The sequence below is a fragment of the Bos grunniens genome, chromosome 18 (assembly GCF_055505025.1).
Source record: "Bos grunniens cultivar Pamir isolate PY7600 chromosome 18, Bosgru_T2T1.0, whole genome shotgun sequence".
NCBI classification, from domain to species: domain Eukaryota; kingdom Metazoa; phylum Chordata; class Mammalia; order Artiodactyla; family Bovidae; genus Bos; species Bos grunniens.
The window spans coordinates 18,375,190-18,398,293 of NC_141182.1; the positions used below are offsets into that span (position 1 = coordinate 18,375,190).

General features: G+C 54.5%; 1 protein-coding gene and 1 long non-coding RNA gene across 7 annotated transcripts in view; both read right to left on the reverse strand.

Annotated features, from left to right (window-relative positions):
• The window catches only part of ZNF423 (zinc finger protein 423), a 345,388-nt gene that overhangs the window by 268,661 nt on the left and 53,623 nt on the right, over nt 1–23,104 (reverse strand). For all 6 annotated transcript variants that reach the window (XM_086350576.1, XM_086350574.1, XM_086350577.1 and 3 more), the window contains one exon: nt 19,018–19,077. In XM_086350576.1, the coding sequence (XP_086206702.1) occupies nt 19,018–19,077 (60 nt within the window). The remainder of the gene's footprint in view (nt 1–19,017; nt 19,078–23,104) is intronic.
• On the reverse strand, nt 2,301–4,505 carry LOC147353179 (uncharacterized). Its single transcript, XR_015145444.1, has 2 exons — nt 4,393–4,505; nt 2,301–2,685 (listed from the first exon to the last, which is right to left on the reverse strand). It is a non-coding gene; the product is annotated as an uncharacterized LOC147353179 (long non-coding RNA).

The following is a 23,104-nucleotide window of genomic DNA, read 5'->3' on the forward strand; positions in this document are numbered from 1 at the left end:
TCTCTATGTCTGTGTTTCTACTGTTGCCCTGCAAATAGGTTCATCCATAGCATTTTTCGTAGATTCCATATATATGCATTAATATACGGTATTCGTCTTTCTCTTTTTAACTTACTTCACTCTGTATAACAGGCAGAGCCCAGTTCTTAACCATCAGACTATGGCGCCCTTCTGAGACATGCAAACAACCTAAGGGACTCCATAGCCCAAGTCTCCACTGACCAATGAATGAGCAAACAAAATGTGTGGCCTGGCCAGGGCTGAACCAGGTACACAAAGAATAAACCTTCCTTTAGCAATAATCTCATTGATTCACATAGAGAGTTTAGAGTTTTCAAATCTAAGAATCTTTCTGCTCCAACAGACCACGAAGGTAGATAAGAGAGTTTTCATTGTCATCCACAGTTGATAAGAAAGGAAATTTAGAGGAATGATCAGAAAGGGCCATGGGCAGCGAAAAGTCACACAGCAAGCTCCCATCAAGTTAGACCTAGCATCCAACCAGGCTTCATTTCTCGACCCCAGAGACAGTCAGACCACACTAAGCCTCCTGGAATGTGCCCCCAGATATAACATTCCAGCGGCCCTGGGCTACAGAGGAAATTCTCTGGAGTCCATGCAGCCTTCCTGCGAAGCCACCACACAATGCCTGCCTGCCAGCCTGACATTCGGGCCTCCGTTTTTTATTGCTAATTAATTTGGATGGAGACGTCTTTAAAACGAGACTTAACGTCGGGTCCTCCCCACTGTCTGTGAACCAATTTCATTACAACAGAAACCGTGTTGCCAAAATGAGAAATCCCCTCCTTTTCAGGCCTGTGCCCTTGAAGGCATCTTATTAGAAAAGACCATTTCTTAATTAACATTTTTGATCTTTAATCCATTACACATCCCTCTAATCCTGTACGGAGGTGCGGCTGGCCCACTTCCGCGGGCTGGCTCTGGGCTGCGCAAGGCTGGCAATTTCAGCGCTGAGGGCTCGCTCACAGCTGGACTCCGCCGCGGACAGTCTGCAGCTCCCAGACACCACCTCTGGTCCAGCCGTGGGTACATTTCCCGAGCGGGAGGCAGGAAGGGGTGGGGCTCGGTGCTGACACCCCCAGATGGGCCAGTCTGCAGACGAGAGTTCATTTCATTAACCCCTGAACCCCATCTCTGCTCGCCCCAGAATGGTTTCAAGCAAAGGCTGTTTTTAGCAGCTCTGGCTCCCACCAAGTGTGAGAGTCGCGAGGCCGGTCTTCCTTCCCATTCGCACAAATCGCAAGCAACTTGACCACATCTGTAAGAAGATTTGGTCCCCGCAAGGTCACAGGACCCCGCTCTGTAAAGCTCTGAACCTGCCCAGGGACTCCGTCTTCATTGTGCGGTGAGGACCCAGCCTCTCCTGGGTTTCCTCCCACCTCCCTGACCACTCATCTCTCTCCTCCGTCTCTCCTCCTCACCCCAGCCTTCGATACTGATGCCTCCTGGACACAGATCTCAACTCTTTTGCTCAGTCCAGGCTCACGCTGCTGGTAGGTGCATCCATTCCAGGGTTAGGTACTAATGACACACTCATGACACCCAAACGCACCCCTGGAATCATCCTCCCCAGATCGCAGGACCACACAGATTCAATCGCTCATCAATATCTATGAGGCATCTCAAACTTAAGGCCACCGTCTAACTCTTGAGCCCACGGCCACCATCTGGACCCCATTGGCTCTTCCCAGGACTGCCATCACAGTGAAGGGCCCCTCTGGCCATCCCGCCACTCAGCCAAAAACCTTGGAGTTGTCCATCGGTCCCCTTCTTTTCTCATCCCCAACATCCAACTCAGGAGCAAATTCTGTTGGACCTTCTCCAAAAGAAATTCCTAGTCTGAACTCTTCACCTCCTGCCCCTGGTCTCAGTCCCTCCGTCTCTCAACGGAATGGGTATGAAGTAAGCTTCACTGCCCACACAGCAGTGGGCCCCTTCCCAGCTCCCCTTCAACTCAGAATAAAACCCACGTGGCTTCCCTCTGTGAGTGCTGCTGCCTGCCTCCCTTCTCAGCTCCCCAACCTCACTCCATGCTCCGCTGCCCCTGGTTCTCCCTATTCCAGCCACAGTGATGCTATTTCCCTTCTCTGTCTTTCAATGAGCCCAGCTCACTCCCATGAAGAACAGCGGCTAGAACACTGCTCCTACCCACTCCGCATGGCACATGCCCCCTTTGCTCAAACACCCCCTCCTCGGCAGAGGCCTCTGCTCCCCATCACCCCATCATCTCTAACTGGTCACCCTGCTGGTCCCCTTCCAGCAGAAATACAGAACACATGATCTATTTACTGGTTTATGTACTGTGCCTGCGTCATCTCCCCCACTAGACCCACAGCAGGAACTTCGTGGGCCCTGTTCACCACCTAGAACAGTCCTGACACTTAGTAGGTGCTCAGTGACATTTATGACGGATGGAGCGCAGCCTGTTGGGACCTTGCCAGCGGTGACTCAGCTGCTGAGCTGAGTCATTCGGCTGGTGACTTGTGAGCTGGCTCGGCTCACAGCCATCACTGGCCATCAAGAGGTCCTGCAGCACCAGTACTGATGTTCTTCCAGCAGCAACGGAGACGGTGGTTAGACATTCAGTGGAACTTCCTGGTGAAGTATGTTCTGAGAAACTGTCCATCAGCGAATAAAGCCCAACTTGAGCCTCATGCTGGATTACTAGGGGTGGGAGGGAGAGAAAGCGTCAGAGGAGGTGGAGTAATGGAGGAGATGGAGCCTCTGAACAGTTAAGGGAAAGGGACAAGCTGTCATGTGGTCCTTCAGAGACTGCAAAGGGCAGGACGGGAGTTCACAGAAAGAGCAGGCCCCCGGGAGACATGTGCAAAGGCTTCACAGAGGACGGGCAATGGGCTGGGCCTTGAAGGGCTTGCAGCTTTGGGGTAGGTGATGAGGAGGGCATTGCAGGATGGGGACACAGCCCAAGCCAGGGCACAGGGCTGGAAAGGAGGACACAGGACTCAAACCTCTATTCAATTATATGTAAGAGAACGTATCTGGGATTGTAGAGTCCTCCACCTGCCTCAACTCTCCCAGCAAAATGCTCCAGCGAGATCCTCCGTGGGACCACCTGCCTCAGGGTACCACAATCGCCCAGGCTGCTGAGGGCCCCTGAACGCAGCCAGCCACAGAGCTGGGCCTGGAGCGAGGAGCTCTGGACTCCCAGTCTAGTTCTCCTGCCGTTCAGCACTCCCCAAGTTCCCCCTTCATCTGCATCCCCAAACCTTGACCTGAACCCTAGAGGCCATTGTGCTGCAGACCACAAGGACAAGAGCCCATCCCCCATAGCAGCAGGGGGCCAAGGTGCCCAGCACCCCCCTGCCCTCTCCCAGGCCAGAGATGGAGGGTACCGGCTGGCTGTGGAGGAGCGGGGGGTCAATCTCTCCCCAACACCAGACAAGTTCCCTTTAGGGAAACTTTTGTCAGGGCCCAAACAGGCATTTCCCAACCAGTCAGGCCCCAAGACACAGTCTGGGATGGTGCTCGGGGAGGACCAAAGACAACACCCATGATGGAGACAACTCAGCACCCGGCTCCATCCTCCACCCTCACCTTGTGGTCCCTTCCCAAACCTGTGGGTCAGATTCAGGCCCGTCCCTGGCCCCTGGATGGTGTCTCAGCCTGGGGGTGGGCTGGGGAGGGGAAAGGGGGTGCCAGGCTCTAAAGTCAGCCTATGAGGTGAAAATGCCCTGAGATGCAGATGCCATGACATGGGATACGCACAAGGATGCTGGCCAGGAAGGGCTTGGCTCCTGGGTCAGGCGTGAGACCTGAAGACACCCATCTTAAAGCGACAGGGTCACAGCCACATGCCCTGCAAGGGGCCAGGCAGACCTTCACCTGCATCCCAGACTCACCTACAGAGCCCCCCATTGATGCAATTGCCAGCTCTCTTTAAATTGTTACTGCCCTCTTTTCCTGATAAATGAGCATATAACGTGGGAGATCCCCTGGAGTGGGGCATAGCAACCCACTCCTGGATTCCTGCCTGGAGAATCCCATGGAGAGAGGAGCCGGGCGGGCTACAATCCACAGGGTCACAGAGTCGGACATGACTGAAGCGACTCAGCACGTACAAAGTGGGAGAATTGAGCTAGTCATGATCTGAACGCATGCACAGACTGCTGTCGGCTCTGCCACAAACTTGCTGTGTGACATTGGGCAAGACCCCTAGCCTCTCTGAGGCTCAGTTTTCACATAGGGGAATAGGAATGATACCAATACCAATGTCAAAGCGCTGCTTCAAAGATTCAGTGAGATGATACCTGTGGAAATGCCTGCTTGAGGGAGTCCAGGGGGGCAGAGTGACAAGTACAGGGGACCTCGGAGACAGAGAGAGCCAAGTTTGAATCCTGACCAGCCACTTACCAATTGGCTACTGGATCTCTCCAGGAAGATGAGATGCGCACACACTCGAGGCCCCTGGAACCGCAGGGACACAGGGCTGTCAGCCCCCAAGCAGATCGCAGTGTGTGAGGCTGCGACCCCGCCTAGGCTGTGCCTTTGCTGGGGGTGGGTCCCAAGCAGCCGGGCCCCAGATCCCACCGGGTCCCCAAGCTCTGCGGCTTCACAGGAGTCAGGGGCTCGGGCTGGAGTCCCAGGCTGGCTGCCTCTCTGTTCTTTCTCTCCACATTTGGGGAAGGCATTTCCTCCTTCCCGGGGCCTGCGGGTCAGGTTTCCACCCAGATGGAAAGTCCCACCCAGGGGCCCCCAAAGGAGAGCTCACCATGGAAACTCCACGGGGCGCCCGCCAGACACAGGGGCGAGTGGCCACTGGCAGACCTTCCCGGGGCCAGGCCCACCACTCTGCCAGCTGGGAGGGGAGGGGGCAGAGGGGGCTGCAGCTGGACTTTCTCCATCTCGGGCACAGAACACTGTTCACACTTTACGTGCAAAGCAAAGAGCGGCTGAGTGTGAGCGTGTCTCGGTATGCGTGTGTGCATTTGGGCGTGTGCGTCTATGGACAGATCCTGCAATAGCAGCCCCAGCTGTGTGCCCTCTTAGCCTTTCTGAGCCTCATTCTCCCTGGCTGTGTCCCTCCTGAAGGCTGAGCTCTGCTCAGATAAGTAAATACAGTAATCTGGCAAAAAGTGAACAAGGGGTGGGCTCCACTGGTTGAAAAGCCCTCAGGCCCCACATGCTAACCACAGCCTGATGATAATCCGAGCTGAGAAGGTGGGGACCCAGTGGGCGAGGTGTCTCCTGGGCTTTGACCTCAAAACATAAATATGTAAACAGAGCTTCCCAAAATGTGTTCCAAGACTCCCTGAGCTAGGGATACATGTTCCTCAAAAATGGGAGAGGAGTTGCTGAAGTTAAAATTTAAAAAAAAAAGAAAAAGAAGGGCTTCCCTGGTGGTCCATGGTTAAGATTCTGCCTGCGAGTGTAGAGGACACAAGTTCGACCCCTAGTCTGGGAAGACCCCAGTAGGCCACAACTACTGAGCCTACGCACCCTGGAGCCCTGCTCTGCAACAAGAGAGGTCAATGCAAGGAGAAGCCTGTGCACTGCAACGGAGAGCAGCCCCCGCTCAACGCAACTAGAGAAAGCCCGCCAGCACCAACAAAGACCCAGTGCAGCCATAAACAAACACAAATAACAAAAAAGAAGCTGACTCCCGGATACAGAGAACAAATTAGTGGTTACGGGGGGAGAGGGAAGGATGGAGGGGCAATATAGGGGTAGGGGATTAGGAAGTTTAAACTATTAGGTGTAAAAAAGCTACATGGATATCTTATACAGCATGGGGGACACGGCAATATTTTATAATAGTTATAAATGGAATAGAACTTTTAAAAAATTATGAATCACTATATATTATACACCTACAGTTTTCCAGGTGGGTAAAGAATCTGCCTGCCAATACAGGAGATGCAAGAGACCTGGGTTTGAACCGTGGGTCGGGAAGATCCCCTGGAGCAGGAAATGGCAACTCACTCCAGTATTCTTGCCTGGAAAATCCCATGGAGAAAGGAGCCCGGCGGGCTCCAAAGAGTTGGACACGACTGAGCACACACACACACATGCATATTGTACACCTACCCTATATAATATTGTACAGCAATTATACTTCAATTAAAAAAAAATCTGATGAGTCTTCCCCAAGATTGAGAGCAACCACTTGCAGACCAAGGGCTCTGCCTTAAAGGAAGCCGCCTGATTGTGCTTAACCAGGCACTTAGGAAGGTAACCTGAGCAGCTGCCCAGGACGCAGCCAGCTGAGACGCCCCGTCTCTGCCGCATGCCCTCCAGGCTGTACTGCACGTAACTCCACGGCTGTGCTGTGCACTTAGGCCTGGAGCATTTTCCAGGGTCAATTTAAGAAAGAAATCGAGGAAAGATGTTTCTGTATTGTGTGCCAAATTGTTATTGAGACAGAGCTATTGTTTGTTCAATGATTAATGAGGATCCACGCGGTAAATTCCTCAGCATTTAGTGCCAGGGATAAATGTCGTCAGTCCCAAGTACTTGAATGAGACAGAGGCGTCTACTTCATCCTATTTCTCTTTTGGCCTCAGCTGCCAGGAAGCTCACCGGCAGTGACCCTGACCCTTGGCTGCTGACATAATTAGTTCTTTCATCAATTACTAACTGCCCAATGACACCTGGGCACTTCATCTTGTTTCATTAATAATCACCAGAACTGGTGGGCTTCCCTGGTGGCCCAGTGATTGAGACTCCATTCTCTCAATTCAGGGTCACAGGTTCAATCCTTGGTCAGGAACCTAAGATCCTCAAGCCCCATGCCAACCAGTGTGACCAAAATGTCATAAACTAATTAAAAATAAGGTACACACAATAACTAACTCCTGTTTGGGGACTACCGTGGGGGCCCAGTGGTTAAGACTCTGCTCTTCCAATGCAGGGGACACGGGTTCAACTCCTAGTCAGGGAACTAAGGTCCCACACGCCATGCGGCACAGCCGAATAAAACACAATCACCAGAGCTGGTGTTTGTTGGATGCTTGCTATGTGCCAGGCACTGTGTGAACACACATCTTTGCCCTCTCTCATTCATATAACAACGTCAAAAGGTAGGGCTTCAGGCTCCCCACTTTACAGATCAGGAAACTGAGCCCTGGGGAATAACTGAGTCAAGCCCATACTCACAGCTAAGAAGCCAAGAGTGGCGCCATGCGTGTTCAGCTGCCCCCCAGTCTCCTCATTCTAGAATATGAGCCTGGAGGGCGGGTCACCACTGCGTGTCTGTGGCCGAAGACCCCTGAGGATTAGGTGATGAACACATTGGAAGGGAAGCCCGGATTGATGTAAAGGTCTGTTTGCTTCAACCCTGTGCAAAACTCCTTTTTCTGGCCTTGAGGGCTGGTAAACCTCACCTTAACCCTAATACTAAATCGACTACTTAACCTTAACCCTAACACTAAATCTAAGCTTCCTTCTAACACAATCCCAGATGAACTCAGCATTAACCAACCCAGTGTTCCCAGCCCCACCCATCCTCAGTTCTGTGGGGCCAGCACTGCGACCACAAACGCTGGGGGGCAGATGGTGGAGCACGTGGGGTCTGCAGCAGGGACAGGGCAGTGGGGATGGGCTCGGGTTTCCCGTCCGGGGAAGTCTGGGCAGACATGAGCGGGGTTGGCCTCCAAGCAGGCCCGAGCAGAGGATGGCGGGGCGGGCGGGCCGCGCTAGCCCGGCTCACAGCAGCAGCCCCTCTGGCCTGAGAGAGCCAGCCCAGCGGGTGGGGAGGAGATGCCCAGCCCCGCTTCCTGCCCACTGCGGCTGGCCAGGAGCCCCGCAGCCAGCACAGGAAATAACAGGGGCCCCCAGAGGCCGCCCAGCCAGGCCCTGCTCCGAGGCCGCCCAGGGAGGGAAGGAGGCCATTGTCGGCCTTTGTTGCAGTTTCCCCAGCCTAGCCCGGACTCCAGGAGGCCCCTGGGAGCTAACAAAGCTTCCCCCAACCCACAGCTGTCCAGCCTCCCCCAGCCCGACCCTGGGGACAGGCCCACCCGGCCCTGGGCTCTTAAAGCGGCAGGTGCAGAGTGGAAATGAAGTCATGTCCAAGTTAGGGGTGGGGTGCACGTGGGCCAGCGCAGGCCGGGCCAGGCACGCGGACAGATGGCCACTGGGGTCTCTGTCTGCACCCGGGTCTGCCCGGCGCCGGGCCCAACAGCAGGGGTGTGGATCGTTGGTCGGAAAGAATGTCTGAAGCCCTGAGTGTACAACAAAGGGAAAGCAGAGTGAGAGTAACGGGTGACCTGGACATCTCGGGAGCCTCCTCGGGTGGGGAGAACTGTCCTCATCCTTGAAGAGAGATCCCGGAAGCAGCTCTTTCTGCTCATCTGCAAGCCTAGGGGTGTGGATGGGTGTGTGGTGCCTGTGTGTGCATGTCTGGGTATGTGCTCATGTTTGGAAGTGTGTGCATATGTGCCCTGTGTATGTGTGTGTGAGCATTCATATACGGGGGTGTGCACATTTGCACTGAGTGTATGTGTGTGCATGTGAGGTATGGAGGAACATGTGAATGTCTGTATATGTGCACTGTATGTGTGTGTGCATTGTGTGGGGAAGTGGGCATGTACGTGTGTCTAGAATGTGTAGGCACAGTGTACTTATGTTTGTGAACAAGTGTATATGAGTGTGTGTGCGTGCAGGCAAAATGACTTGTCACTGTTACACATCACTGTTGAAGAGCATTCCTGGGCTTGTGTCCATCAGCAGTCATCACCCTCACACTGACCCTGGAAGTGTGTGTCACCACCATGACCTCTAGGGTTCTTAGCACATCCTTGGGGATGTCCCCCCGACAAAGATGCCTTACATCTCCGCTGGGTCCTGGTCACTGTGAAGCAGCAACTCCAGAGGAACAGACCCTGGACTCAGACAAAACCAACCCAGGTTCAAATCCTGCCCTGGCCCGGATCAGCTGTGAAAGCCTACACCCATCTCTCAACCTCTCTGAGCCTCAGCTGCTCATCCATGAGATGGGCATGATACTATTTCCTACCACCTGTGGTTAAGAGGGTTAAATGAAAGATGCATGTCAAATACATGGCCCTTGCCTGGCCCCAGCAAATGCTCACTAGATGGTTGGGTTTTTTCATGGTTATTGTTATTACAGTTGCTTATAATTATGGTTATTGAGAATACAATGGTGAGCAAAGCAGGCACTACCCTTGCCTCCACAATCGCATTTAGCCCAGAGAAATAGAACAGCAGAAGCAAAAGTGTCTCCTTTTTACTCGATTCAGTGTCAGTCTGATGTGCTAACTACTACTAAGTACAGCCAGCAGCCATCCATTGAAGCAAACAAGCACAACAACAAGAGAGGAGCCATCTGTCAGTGTGGGCAAAGTAATGGGTTTGTTGAACTGGACAGGCATCAGTTAGCCAGGCTCAACCTAACACACATGGAACAAGAGAGAGAGAGGGAGAGAGAGCCTATGCACGTACCCACACATGCCTCACGCTCAAGAATTTTAAGAGAGGATCAGCAGAGAGGACAACCGCCTAACCCCTGCAGGCCTCCCACAGCCTACAACAGGACTGTGACTGACGCGGTGCTAAACATACCCATCCCAGAAGCTGGGCCCTGCAGAGTGCCCGCCCAGGAAGCCAGGACCAGCCAGGCTGCACGATTGGGCTGACCTTGGCCATTTCCTGCCGGGCACCGACCCATGGCCACACGGTGGGTGCATCAAGCCCCACCCAGGGAAGGAGCTTGATCGTACGATAGCCTCAGAGCCTCTGGCTTTCAGACCCTGCCCACTACCCCCCTACCAACCTCAACCCCACCCCGGCCTTCTCCACAGGGGAAACAGGCAGTGCCCCACTCCAAGGTCAGCGTGAGAAAGGATGGTCCCTTGAGAGCTCAGTCCCACCCCAACCCTGCATGGGGGTGAAGGCGTGAGTACCCTGCCCACTGTGGCGACGCCTAAAGACTGCCGATCGAGACAAGGAAAAGGAGGAAGGGAGGGGCCTGTCGGAGCCTTCTGTGGCCCACACAGATCAAGGCTCGGAGCTAAGCTCCAAGCCAAGCTTCCCTCAACGTGCTGTCAATATATTACAGAGTAAGAGGGGAGAGCGCCAGCTGCCACCCTTGGGGGCTATGGCTAAGCTCCGTGCATCCCCTCATATCGTCCTCACAATGGTCCCAGGAAGCAGGATAAGCATCCCCACTTCAGATGAGCACATGGAGAGCACAGAGAGGTTGAGTAACTTACTCAAGGTCACACAAGTAGTATCTTCAACCTCAAACCCAATTCTTGCTCTTAACAAAGGGAACAACAATCTGGCCCTGTGCTGCCAAGGGAAAACACAGATGAAGAGGCAGAAGTGAAGTTCTCCACCTTGGCAAACATTGGCTCAGTGACTGTCAGTGACCAAGACAGGGCCCAGCTCTGGGAGAATCGGACATGGTCGCTGCCTGAGGGAGTGAGCAGAACAGGAAGGGAACCAGGCACATACAGGAGGAACGTCGTTACCAAGCAGACAGCAATGAGGACCAGGAGGAAGTCAGCTCCCAAGACTCAGGGGCAGGCACAGTAATTATGGCAGGGCAATCGTGGTGGCCTCCTGGAGGAGGCGTCATGTAGACTGAGCTTTGAAGGAGGAGCTCCATAGGCAGAGGGCCCCCGCCAGAACAGGAGTCAAGGGGAGTGGGTGAAAGGGCTTAACTCATCAAACCCTCTGAGCCCTCACTACTCCAGGTGGTGGGTGGGCCATCAACACCACTCTGGAGCTGGCTTAGAATGCAGAATCTCAGACCCCTCCCAGAACGACTGAGTCAGCACCTGCGTTTTAACAAGATCACCAAATTTGCCTACATGGTCAAGTTTGAGCAGGGCCAATGTAAACCACGCCTGGAAACCACGGTGAGACCTCCCCCAAATCCCAAGGAACAATGTCATCACCACTCCCGGGGCCCACACCCACATACACGCCCGACTGTGGCCCTGGTATATAGCCAGGCTTCAAGTCACCAAAATAACTGCTGATTTCCAACATCCATCAGTGGGGGCCCAGACCCTAGGGAGCACCCAAGGTTGGATAAAGTAGGACCAGCCCCTCCGTCAGGACAGCCCTCATCATTGGTGCCTGTGAAAAATTCCAGAGCCCCAGGAGAGGCGAGGGCAGATACACTGGGCTCGTGGAGTGGACAGTCCCCAGTCAGCAGGGCTGGGAGCTTGCAACTTCACTGCAGAGAGCAAGGGTACGATGGCAGAGCAGCTGCTGTACGCCAGCCTGTGGGTACAGGATGAATGACACAGAGGCCCTGCCTCCGAGGAAGCTCCAAGTCCACCCTTGGAGGTGAACTCAGCAAGACAAACCCCCCTCCAGCGAAGCCATCAGTCAGGCCACGGGGGAGAGAAAAAAAGAGTCAGAAGAGAGAGACACACACACACACACACACACACACTCCCTTGCACGTACCCCGGGCGCCAGCATACATGTGCACACACACGTGCACGGCAGACGTGGCACAGAGGAAGCAATGTACAGTGCAGCCCAGCGGGGCCCCTGGCTGGTCCAGAGCCAGAGGAAAGGGTGGGCAGGAAATACCACATCCCCTCGGAGAGCTGGGCCAAGTCAGCCCCGAGGGCCTGGGACGCAGCACAGAGGGGTGCGGAGGCCACAGAGCCCCCAAGAGTCTGAGTCAGGGCCGAGGCACCTGGGCACAGTCGCACACACACCACACACACACACACAAGTGCATGCCTCCGTGTGCACTCGGGGCACAGATGCCCTACCTCGTGGACTGCTCACCATGGTAACAGAGTGGCCACCTCTCAGCTCCAGTCACCACCTGAAGGTCTCCGAGGCCTCCTGAGCTGGGGGAAGCAGCGCTAACAAAGGCCCGCCTGGCCGGGGGTCCACGGTACAGACCAGTCGGCGCATGCCTGCCACGCTCCCCCGGTGAGCTCGGGGCCACCGCATCTTCCTACCCCGCCTGCCTGGCTCCACTCAGCTCAACTCCCCACAGACGCCCCAGCAGAGCTAATGAGAAACTCCCCAGCTGGCCCCATATAAAAACGCATTTCATAAGTCTTTAAAATGCTAGGAAATTCTCCATCTATTTAGGACTTTCCTGCTCCTTTAAAATGTCCCCTGGTCCTTGTGGAGGAAATGACTGGGTTGGGGGCTCAAGCGCAGGAGGTGGGCAGCACCAGCCGAGCCAGCCGGGAGTCAGGGGCATCTGGCAGCTTCCTTCGTCAGCCCCAGGATCGCGGGAAGGGGTAAGGATACCCTCACCGATGAGCCAGGGTAAGGCAGTCACTCAGGAGAAAATTCAGGGTGAGGGAACCCTGGGGGAGAGGAGAGGAGAGAGGGAGACAGTCTCTCCAGCCTTGATCTGAGGATTGAAGAAGTCAAAAAGTCCTGGGAGCCCCTAAGAACAACTCCAAAGGGGAAAAAGACCACCGACACAAAGGCATTGGTAAGAGTGTTGTTCATGAGTTCAAAACTGAACGCGGTTCAAGTGTCCAGCGGGGAGGGGCAGTTGAGGCAATGACTGCCCATCCTCCCAGAGACGCCAATGTGGTGACTGAGGGCAGGGTGTATGGATCGAGAGGTCTCCAAGAAGCTCGGGGCTCACGGGGGCTCCACGGAGCCCACCAGTGCATTCAGCCTGCTCTTCACCTCGAGAGAAGGGATGGAGCTGGAAAGCGGGCCAAGAGAAATGTAAACAGCAAGCGAGCAGGAGCACAGAGTGGTGGGTGGAGTCTCCGTGAAGTAGTTGAAATAATAAATACGTGCTCTAGGACAACACTGGCAGGGTGGGAAGGAAGCCCCGAGAAGGTTCAGAGGAGCAGGCTGGGCTGCACCGAGGAGCCTCAACTCCCTGAAGAGAAAGGTCCGGTCTTCCAGACATTTCTGTCAAGTTCACTCCATGGTGGAAACGTGGAGGTGAAGGACCGCAGCGGGTGAGGAGGCTGCCACCTCTGTCTGTGATGGGGGCACTGACCACTCCCCCACCCCACAGCTAACCGGAGTCAGATTAAAGGAAAGGCTTCCAGCCTCCCTCTGCCAAGGGGCCCCCAGGCACCGGACATCCAGATGCCACTCTAATCTTCCCCCTCTGAGCAGGTCTCTGAGCCTGCAGCCCTAACACAGACCCACCACCCCACTGCAAACTGCACACACACCCAACATGCAGGGGGGCCTAGAGGCAGGCGGGCTGGGGTCAGGCGGTGGGAGTCTCTATGGACAGCATGACCCACAGTGTTTTCCAGATCTGGCCTTTGAAGATGGGAAGTGTGTTCAAGGCCTTCTAAACAGGCACCTCCTCTCCCTTCCGGCAGCGATCCGGGAGGCCTGGCCCTCGTAAGACTCCCACCTGACCCAGGAGGGACCTGCACACTAAGCTGACCCTAGCCCTGAGCCTCTGGTTCCCCTCTGACACAAAGAGCCTGGACCAAGATTCCACAGGCAGACCTACCATTTACAATTTAAGTGCCACAGTGATGCTGGAGCTGTGTGTGTGTGTGCGCACGCTCAGCCGTGTCCAACTCTTTGCGACCCCATGGACTATATAGCCCACCAGGCTCCTCTGTCCATGGGATTTCCCAGGCAAGAATACTGGAGTGGGTTGCCATTTCCTCCTCCAGGGCATCTTCCCAAACCAGGGATCAATCCTGCATCTCTTGCATCTCCTGCACTGGCAGGGCGGATTCTTTAACCAACTGCGCCACCTGTCTGGGTTCAAATCCCGGCTCTGCCACTTCCTAGCTGTGTGACCTTGAAGCAAGTCACTAGCGTCCATGTGCCTCGGTTTCTGTATGTGAAAGGCACCAAGAAGGAGAACTGGCTCCTAGAAGCGACTCATGCATGGGAGTGATGGTTTCGTTAACCAGGACGATGAGACCTACAACGGGGCAGGAAGGCCTGAAACTCTGATCACACCAGCAAGGTCTCAGGCTGCTGGGCCACTCACACACAATCGATTATACTGTTTCTCTCCAACCGCAAGTGTGTGTGTCACCGTGCCAGACGTGAAGTTGACTCACCTGTCCCGGCATTGACAGTGAGTGTTTGTCAGCAAATAAACTGTTTTCCATCACCAGACTGCCCCAGACCTTCCTCGTGCTCCATCCCCAGCTTGGTCCAGGGCAGCCATGCTGGAAGGAAGCCCAGCCTGCCCTGAAACCTGATCCAGGGAGGCAGGAGGTTCTGGTGAGGCAGTTACACAGAGGTAAGCCCCTTCGTCTCCCAGCTCAGACTTAGTGACCGGCAGAAGGGAGACAAAGCGGAGCGTGGTTGGTTTGGTTCCCTGAAACCCCCCGCTGCAGGCTACTATCATCCTGGTACCTGCCACTCAGATGGTTCATTCCAAAGGGCCTGGGGGAAGAGAGAAGAAGCACTGAGGGAAAAAGGACCTCCCCACTGAGCTGGGCTGGAGGCAGACGGTGGGGCGCAGAGAGGCCTGGAAAGCGGCCCCTGGGTAGAGACGCACTTGGCAACCTTCTAATGGTGGCCAGAATGAAATCAGCTGGCAGAGGGACATTCTTTGGCCTGAGCAGTGTTTTTTCAAATATACCGATTGACCAAAATGAGATAGCATTTCACATCTAGGAAAGCTAGAATCCACAAAAAAAGGAAAATTACACGTATTAATGAGGATGTGGAAACATTGGAACCCTCATCTCTCAATATGAGCTGTTTTAAAAAGACGTGAGTTGCCAATTTTTTAATCTAAGAACACCACATAAAAATCCAGCTCTCTGGCTTCTCTTTTTAAAACTCAGAGAACGTGGGGATTCTGGGCCCAGGTGCCCTGTCAACAATCAGCTGGCACTGAGGTATGGCTGTCCCGGTGGCAAGGCCTGGGGTGCAGTGCACAACACCGCCTCCCTGCCACCTGCCCGCTCACCTGTGCCACCAGCCTGCCCCAGGTGAGCCTTTGAGCTTGGGATCCTTGTGGGCTTTCACAAAGGACCCTCACAGTTCCCTAAGGAATTTGAACTCACGGCCTGGCAAGGTAGGAAGAAAAGCTTGAGAGTAATCTATGACCCCGCCCCTGAAATCACGTGCGCAATGCTCTGTGCCTTTGGGAAGAGAATCTACACTTCCTTCCACTGGATGCTTGGGGCTTCCCCTGTGGCACTAGTGGTAAAGAACCGCCTGCCAATGCGGGAGACAGGAGAGACAAGGTTCAGTCCTTGGGTTGGGAAGATCCCCTGGAGGAGGGCATGGCAACCCACTCCAGTATTCTTGCCTGGAGAATCCTATGGACAGAAGAGCTTGGTAGGCTACAGTCTACAGGGTCACACAGAGTTGGACACGACTGAAGTGACTTAGCACACACACAAGATACTATCCCTTCATCCCCCTTTTTATGGATCAGAAAAAACAGGATGCAATGGGAAATGAGTTTAAACCCTACATCCACCAGGCACCCCCATACCTCAGCTCTAAACAGTCTCCTTCCCCCAGGTTCTGCCATCAGCAGCCCCATCTTTGCCAGAGGAGAGGCAAGGGCAGGCCCCCTCCTCCCATGACGCCCTGGCCAGAAGGGAGAACTGCAGGGAGACTGCTCGCCGCCCTGCCAGGCGGGGCTCTCCATCACTGTCAGGGCCCTGACTCAAGGGCACAGACAGCAGGTCAGGTTGCTCCTGGGGGCGGTGGCCACCGGGTCCCCACAGGCAGCAGAGGCCACTGTGCCTCCTGCTTCTTTACTGCAGCTCTCCATCATGCTCCCAGAGCCAGGAAAAGCCGGCGAGGGGACGCCGGCACCCTGGGGAGAGGAGGCGGAGCTGCCCGGTGTCCACGGCTCTGCACTCCCAGTAAGATGCCCTCTGCCTCCCTCTTCGTCGCACCCTGCGTTCCTCCGGTCTGATGAGCCAAAAGGCCCTCCATGGCCACCCTTGGGCCCTCTGCCTCCAGGGACCACTGTAGAGCCCCCATGAGGCCTCAGGTCTCTGCTCAGCTATCTACCTCCCAGTGGCGGGCAGCATGGAGGTTACACCCCAGGCTCTGGTGGCAGGAGGACTCAGGTTCGAGTCCCTGCTCCACAGCAACCTGGCTGGGGACGGCGGATCTGCGACTGCACCATTCCAAGCCTCCTTCCCTCATCCACCAAATGAGGACAGCAGTTCTCAGTGATGGTGCCAAGGGTGGCTTGGGGAGGCTTTGCTCCCCCATAATCTTCTTTGGCACCTGCCCCCATTCTCTGATGCAGCCAAGTGACATTTTCTCAGCTTAACGAGAAGCGTTATTCTAAAGCAGCTTCAGCCAGGCCTTTGGCCCCGTCCTCTACCAGATGGCAGCCCCGAACCAGCCCATGGAGAAACTGTGGACTTGCTGCTGGAAATACCACCCAGCTCCCAGGGTTGTCATGATGGCTCAGGGAGACCCTGGGGGGTAAAACACGTTTGCTCCGTGTCCTGGCACAGACCAAGTATGTGCTCACCAAACGCCAGGCCCCACGTCCAGGACTGTCTCTGCCACCAGCCTCATCCTACCACCAGGGACTTGCGCCATCTCACAAGTCTCGTGCTCAGGGAATACAAGCTGACTTTAATAGCCCGAGTCCAACAGGATTGGGAAGGAAATCTATCACGTGCATGCACTGTCAAAAAGAAATAATCAGAATCAGGCCAAAGGAAACAGAACAATCCATTGCCCGGCTGTGGATTATCCAATGCCCAGGATGCTTGGCCCTCCCTTTCCCACCTCCGAGCGGATGATCGAAAGCTGACAGGCACCAGTCCCCTGAGGGCCGGAGGGACTCATGAGGAGTTGAGCACCTCCTCCTGCCTGCGCATGTAGGGTGCGCTCAGCTCTTGACTGGAAACTTGCAAACTGCACGACCTTCACCACTCCTGAGAGTGCCCGAAGGCCCTAAGGCTGGCGGTCCCACTGTAGCATCAGAGCGTTGTGGACCCCAGGCCCGCACACAGCCCTCGGCATCGCCCCTGCTTTCTATAGGAGATGCACCCGGGCCCTGACACCCCCTGCACAGAGCTCCATGCCCACCACACCGTCGGCGCCCTCCCGCATGCTCCTGCTGTCCTGGTCTGTCCTCGTCGCCGCTCGCACCACTGGGAACACAGCTGGGAGGGAGGCCCTTATACGGACATGACCAGGCTGGGCGCTTTTCTGGTGCGGGGTTTTGGAGCACAGCGGGGGCCCTCATCAGACCCTGCAAGCCTGAGCATGTGCACCCCCACATCCGTCAGGACGCCTGGATGAGATATGGAGTTACACAACCTCGCTGTGCTCCTCCGACTGTGGGGAATGCATCTCGACCGCACAGAAAGAGACAGGGCACGGGCCACCCAGCACCTCCCCCTATCCTGCCTAAAGTGTAGCCCCCAAGGCCTGCCCTAACCCAGGGCTCTCCTCCTGAGAACCTGAGCACCTCCCCACCCTGGCTTCATACCTGGCCCCTGCCCTGGAGGGGGCCCCTGCCATCAAGGACCAGGCACCTGCAGACACCACAGTGCCCAAACCTGAGCCAGCCAGGACCCAACCAGGACTGTTCGGACTTTCCAAGCAACACAGCTCCCGCTACAGAGAGCCCTGGACCAGGAGTCCCGGAACCTGGTTTCAGGCACTGGCTCCCCACTTGCCTTCAGCTCAGTCTGTACCAGCATTCCCCAGATTTCAGTCACCTGGGAACCATCTTCATGATTTTTTCCTGAATCCAAGCATTATTACTTAAAAACTTTGTCAACACAATTTTCTCACTTAAATGACTTCAGCATCGTCTTAAATCACACGCAGCCATAAAATCACAAATTCGATGTGTAACCGTTCAAGTGTTAAGCGTTGGTACACCTGATGCCTAACACCTCGTTTCTGCAATGACTAACCCAGAGCATACCTCCCTCTTTGCCTCAATTTCCACACCTAAAAGACAAGGAGGCTGAACTAAATGGCTCCCTCGCAGGTCTTCTCGGGCCCAAGGTTCTCCCCTGTGGAATTGGAGACAGATGGCCAGGATCCTGGGACAGGGGACAAGGCAGGAGAGTCTGGGGCCTGCTGGACCGGGAACAAGGGCCCCGCTGTCAACAGAGGCTGACAACTTGCACAGCAAATGGGAGAGTAGTGCCCTCCCTTCCGGAGCTCCCAAGGACCCCAAGCCAGCTGCAACCCCAAGCTCCAGGGGCAGCTCCAGATTCTAGAATTTTATAGGGAGATAAACCTCATTCATCCACCTCTTTCTATAGCTGGGGAAACTGAGGCACCGGAAGGCACTTAGGCAAGGGCAGAACTGAGCAGGAAAACCCAAGTCCCCTGACAGCCTAGTCAGCCCCATCACCCTCCAAAGGCCATGCTAAGTCACTTCAGTCGTGTCCGACTCTGTGCGACCCCATAGACCACCAGGCTCCCCCATCCCTGGGATTCTCCAGGCAAGAACACTGGAGTGGGTTGCCATTTCCTTCTCCAATGCAAGAAAGTGAAAAGTCAAAGTGAAGTCTCTCAGTCATGTCCGATTCTTAGCGACCCCATGGATTGCAGCCTAACAGGCTCCTCCGTCCATGGGATTTTCCAAGCAAGAGTTACTGGAGTGGGGTGCCATTGCCTTCTCCGTCCAAAGGCCATGCCCCCCGTAATTCTAACCGCTCCTTCTTACCTCCCCCTGGAGGTGTGGGCTCGGGTCTGCCCACCCGAGAATGCAATGCAGCCACTTCCAGGAAAGCAAATAAAGGAATTCTGATTTCGATTGGAGTTTAAAGGTCCTATTAGAGTGGCTTTTATGCAATTAGGCTGGAATGAATGTGCAGCGACGCCCATGGCAGGGAGCTTCAGAGCCTGTGTAGTGGGGGTACGGTGGCCCAACTGAGTATGCCCACAAGAGAGGAACATGGCCCCCAGGGGAATAAGGGCATATTAGTCTCCGTATGTAATAGATTTTATTGACCATATGGAACTGATATAAAAATCACGTTGCACGGGGTAATCTGGACTGGAGACAGGAATGTGACAGGAAGAATATGACTTCCATAACCAGCTGGGTGGCTTTCTGAATTTCCTGAGCCAGCCCCCCAGGACCCCCACCAAGTTTCCCGCCGGCCCCTGGGCATTTACCTGATGCCGTCACGGAGGAATCCCAGGCCAGCGAGAAGTCCGAGGCCTCCCCCTCTTCAACTGAAAGAGAGAACAGAGACGGGCCTGTGAGTTTTGAAGTTGTGCAAACAGGTCATTGGCGCTGGGGGGCAGGGGCTGGGGCGTGGTATGTGCAGGACACAGGGCAAAGAGGAAGAATCCTTTGGGGGAGTCCCTAGGGAGTCCCTATGATACCCATGATCAAGGGTGAAAGGATCAAGTCTACAAAGAGACTTTTGTTGGTTTCACCGAGATGTAAAATACTCAGAACAAAACCTAAACAGCAAATAAGGGCCGTATCTGTATGGTTCCCCCATCCTTGTGCCCCCAGCAGACATCACAAATCAATCACAGCACTGCCTCGAATCAGATGCAGAGTCAGATTCTTTCTCTACACAGAGCTACAGGCCATTACTGTCTATAATCAGAGTATCCACTTGAGATAAAGCCACGTACCCTTCACAGAAGTAGAGTGAAGACCCAGACCTCTCCCTGGTCCTCCAGACACTGACCTCCTACCAAGAGCCCCTCAGATCACCACTGAGATGTGAAGGCTTTCTCAATTATTCCAAGAAACAAACAAGACACTCTCAGAGGTTGGCAAAGCGTGGGGTGCTATCCTCTACACTGAGTGCTGACAGACAGACCTCAGGACATGCTGGAGTCGATGGTCAGCAGTCCTGGGCCAGCGACGCCACAGTGCAACTCACCTCTCCACTCTACCCCAAGCCCACAGAACCAAGCTGGGGAGGGACGGAGTGTCCCCACCACCCCACATCCTGCTGTGTGAGACGAGGCGGGTAGAGGTGGTGGCCACGCACTAGGAGAACACGGGAGAAATTCTATACAGCATAATAAAACTCTCATCCTGGAATTAATCCCAGTCTGGGGCATGTAATAATATTAAAGCTGGGTTATAGACTTTGTAAAATGGAACTCTGTTTAAGCCAAAAATGTGCATACGTAGTATTTTTCAGATTTAACAGGCTCTGAAGTTCTGCACACATGCGTGCTGAAGCCACCACGTACCCCCCAGTTCTCTTTGCAATGTCGCTGTCTCTCTGCGGGCACACACTGTGAGCCAGGCCCTGCACCCAGGGTGTTTACTCCCGGTCATCAGACTTTGAGAGGTGACAGGACAGGCCTGAGGTCCTACGCTAGAAAGAGTCCCTACAGAGTTGGGCCTGAAACCCACGGCTGCCCATCTCAAAGGCTGCTCATGTTTCCACCTGAGACACAGAGGACCCTATCCAGAATCCTAGCAACTGGGGGCTAGAGAGCAGCAGCCCACCCCGCCCTTCAGAAGGCAGGGACACAGCATGCAGGGCAGTCGGCCTGGGGGAGGAACAAGCAGGCTGGCTTACGGTCAGACGCTGGGTTCAAATCCCAGTCCTGCCTCGAACTAGCTGTATACATGTGTGCACACTAAGTCGTTTCAGTCGTATCTGACTCTTTGCGACCCTATGAACTGTAGCCCGCCAGGCTCTTCTGTCCCTGGGATTTTTCCAGGCCAGAATACTGCAGTGGGTTGCCATTTCCTCCTCCAAGGGATCTTCCTGACCCAGGGATCAAACCCGCATCTCTTATATCTACTGCACTGGCAGGTGGATTCTTTACCATTCGTGCCACCTGGGAAGCCCCTAGCTGTATGACCATGAGTAAACTGTTTACTCTCTAGGCTTCAGTTCTCCCATCTCAAAAACACAGGCAAAAATGGTACCTAAGCCACAGATTATTGGGAAGATTCCATGGGATGATGGTTGTCATCCACTGGAACAGAGACTCAAGCACTCAGGTGGGTTTACTGCCGAGACTAGAACAACTCTTGGAATTAACAAGTCCAGCCCAGCACGGCCCCGCCCCTATTTTATCCTCTACCCCTGATCTTTCCCCCTCCCCACAGAGCCTCGCAGGACAGGTTTTCTTTTAACCTTTAGAAACAGCTTGCCCAGGAGGGCACATCCACGTCACTGAGCAGAGGCCAAGGATTGCTAACCAAGAGCCCTCCTTCCCAGATTTGCATCCTAAGAGGAGAAATCAGCAGCTGAGACACTGAAATGCAGAGATGATCTGGATTGGGATCTGGGTTGTTTGACTTAGCCAGTTACAGCTGGGGTGGGGTTTTCAAATATGCAGCTTTGTAAATATGAATTAAGACCTTGAGTCAGACAAAACTGATATTACTCATTAGGCTGATTGCAGCCAAATAGCCTCCGAAACACAGGCAGATAACGCTAGAACAATCAGAAGCAGGCCGTGCATGAGACGAGCAGCAGTTTTCATGGCTACACCTAAAAATCAGTTTCTTTCACATTTCACTGTTTATTCACTTTAAAATGGAATATAGGTATTGCTTCTATTAAGAGGTTGCTGCCAATGTGTAAGGTCACCATGGTACCATTTCATAGGACACTTTCGACAAGACCTGCCTTGGGTCCCTAGACCTTGTCAACCACAAGCTCCAAGACTTGAATGCAAGGTTCCCAGTTCTCCCTTTGCCCTCAATGTACTCCCAGTATCAGGGCAAAAGGCCCCACGTTTGGGCAACTCAGTGTTCCTTGGTTGGGAAGTGTGACCTCCCGAGTCACTGAACTGGAGGGTGTCCCCAAGATGCCCAGTCCCTCCCTCCCTAAGATCTGACTTCCATCTTCATGGGAAGGAGAAGGAGAAAACACCTGCTCTTTTGGAGCTCTTGGGAGGACTCAAGCTTCTGTTTCTGGGGACAATAAGCCTGCAGAGGTGGGAAGAGGGGGAGAGCAGACCGATGCCCTGGCTGGGGAGTTTCAAAGTGGCGAACGTCATTACAGGCAAACAGCCGCATCACGCACCAGCACCCCCAGAACCACACCCCTCCCAGCGAGGAGCCCACAGGCCAACTCGCCTAGTGACATGGGCACGAACGCGCTTTCTGAAAACTGCTGGCCCACATCTTTTTGAAGGTATAAATACACTGTCCTTTATAGATTCTTGATGAGAAGAAGGAACGCCCAACTCCACCACCACCATCACGCGGCCGTGCACTAGCCGACACTGAACGTGAGAAGGTTCTCCTCCCCTCCAGCTGGCCTTTTCTGCCCAGGCAGGTCTCTTCAACAACAAGATAACTGGCAGGGGCAGCAGGCACAGAGGAAGGAAGGCCTGCCCTACAGCTGGAGCCAGGCACTTGCTGGGGGAGTGGGGCGGGGAGGCCGAGCCATCCCCAAAGCGGAGTTCCACTAGAGAAGCACAATGAACACGGAGGGGTGAGCATCACAGAGAAAATTTGATCAGCTCAATGTCCAGTACAGACAACACCCAGAGGGGCTGCCCAGCCGGTGAGGAGAGCTTGGCGCTTTCTGGGGACTTCCGCAGACTCCAGACTCTAACTTTTTAATTTATAAGATACTTGGCATCACTGAGGCCAAAACACACACTCCCAGCCTTGCCCAGTCTCAAGGGAAACACAGAGAGACCCACTCCTGTGGGTGATGGGCATCTGCAAGCATGGGGTGGGCCATGTAAGGCCAGTGGGTACACAAAGGGAGTGGAGGAGGGGGGACAAGTGTGTAAATATGGGGAGGGGGCACACAGTAAGTGTGAACACACAGGGCAGGGGTGTAGCTGCAAGTGTGTACACACGGCGGGGACACATGCAAAGTCTGCCTGCAAGGCACAGAGGTATAGGGCTTATGCTCACATGGAAGAGGACACAGAGCATTCACTGTGGTTCCTGGAGTGTATTAAGAAAGATTCTGAGGCTGTCTCAGGGCTTCTGAGGAATCAACATTCCGTGTTCTCTCTCTGCTCTAGGGTCACAAGTTGCAGATGGCTGACTGCCCCGTGGGTGTATACACCTGTGAGCCCCACCAGATGCTGTCTCCCCAGCTCAGCAGCAGGTTCGTAAGTGACCACAGCCCCCCTACTCTGGGAGCACCCATAGCCTGCCCTCTGTGCATCTTGATTACTGTCGATGAGATGCCAGTGAGACCCAAAGCCTGTGTGTTGGGCCTCTGGACTTCAGGAAGCCAGCAACAGGGGCAGGTGGTGCTAAGGGCACTTGTTGCTGGCCTGGGAGGAGGGTGCTCTCCCC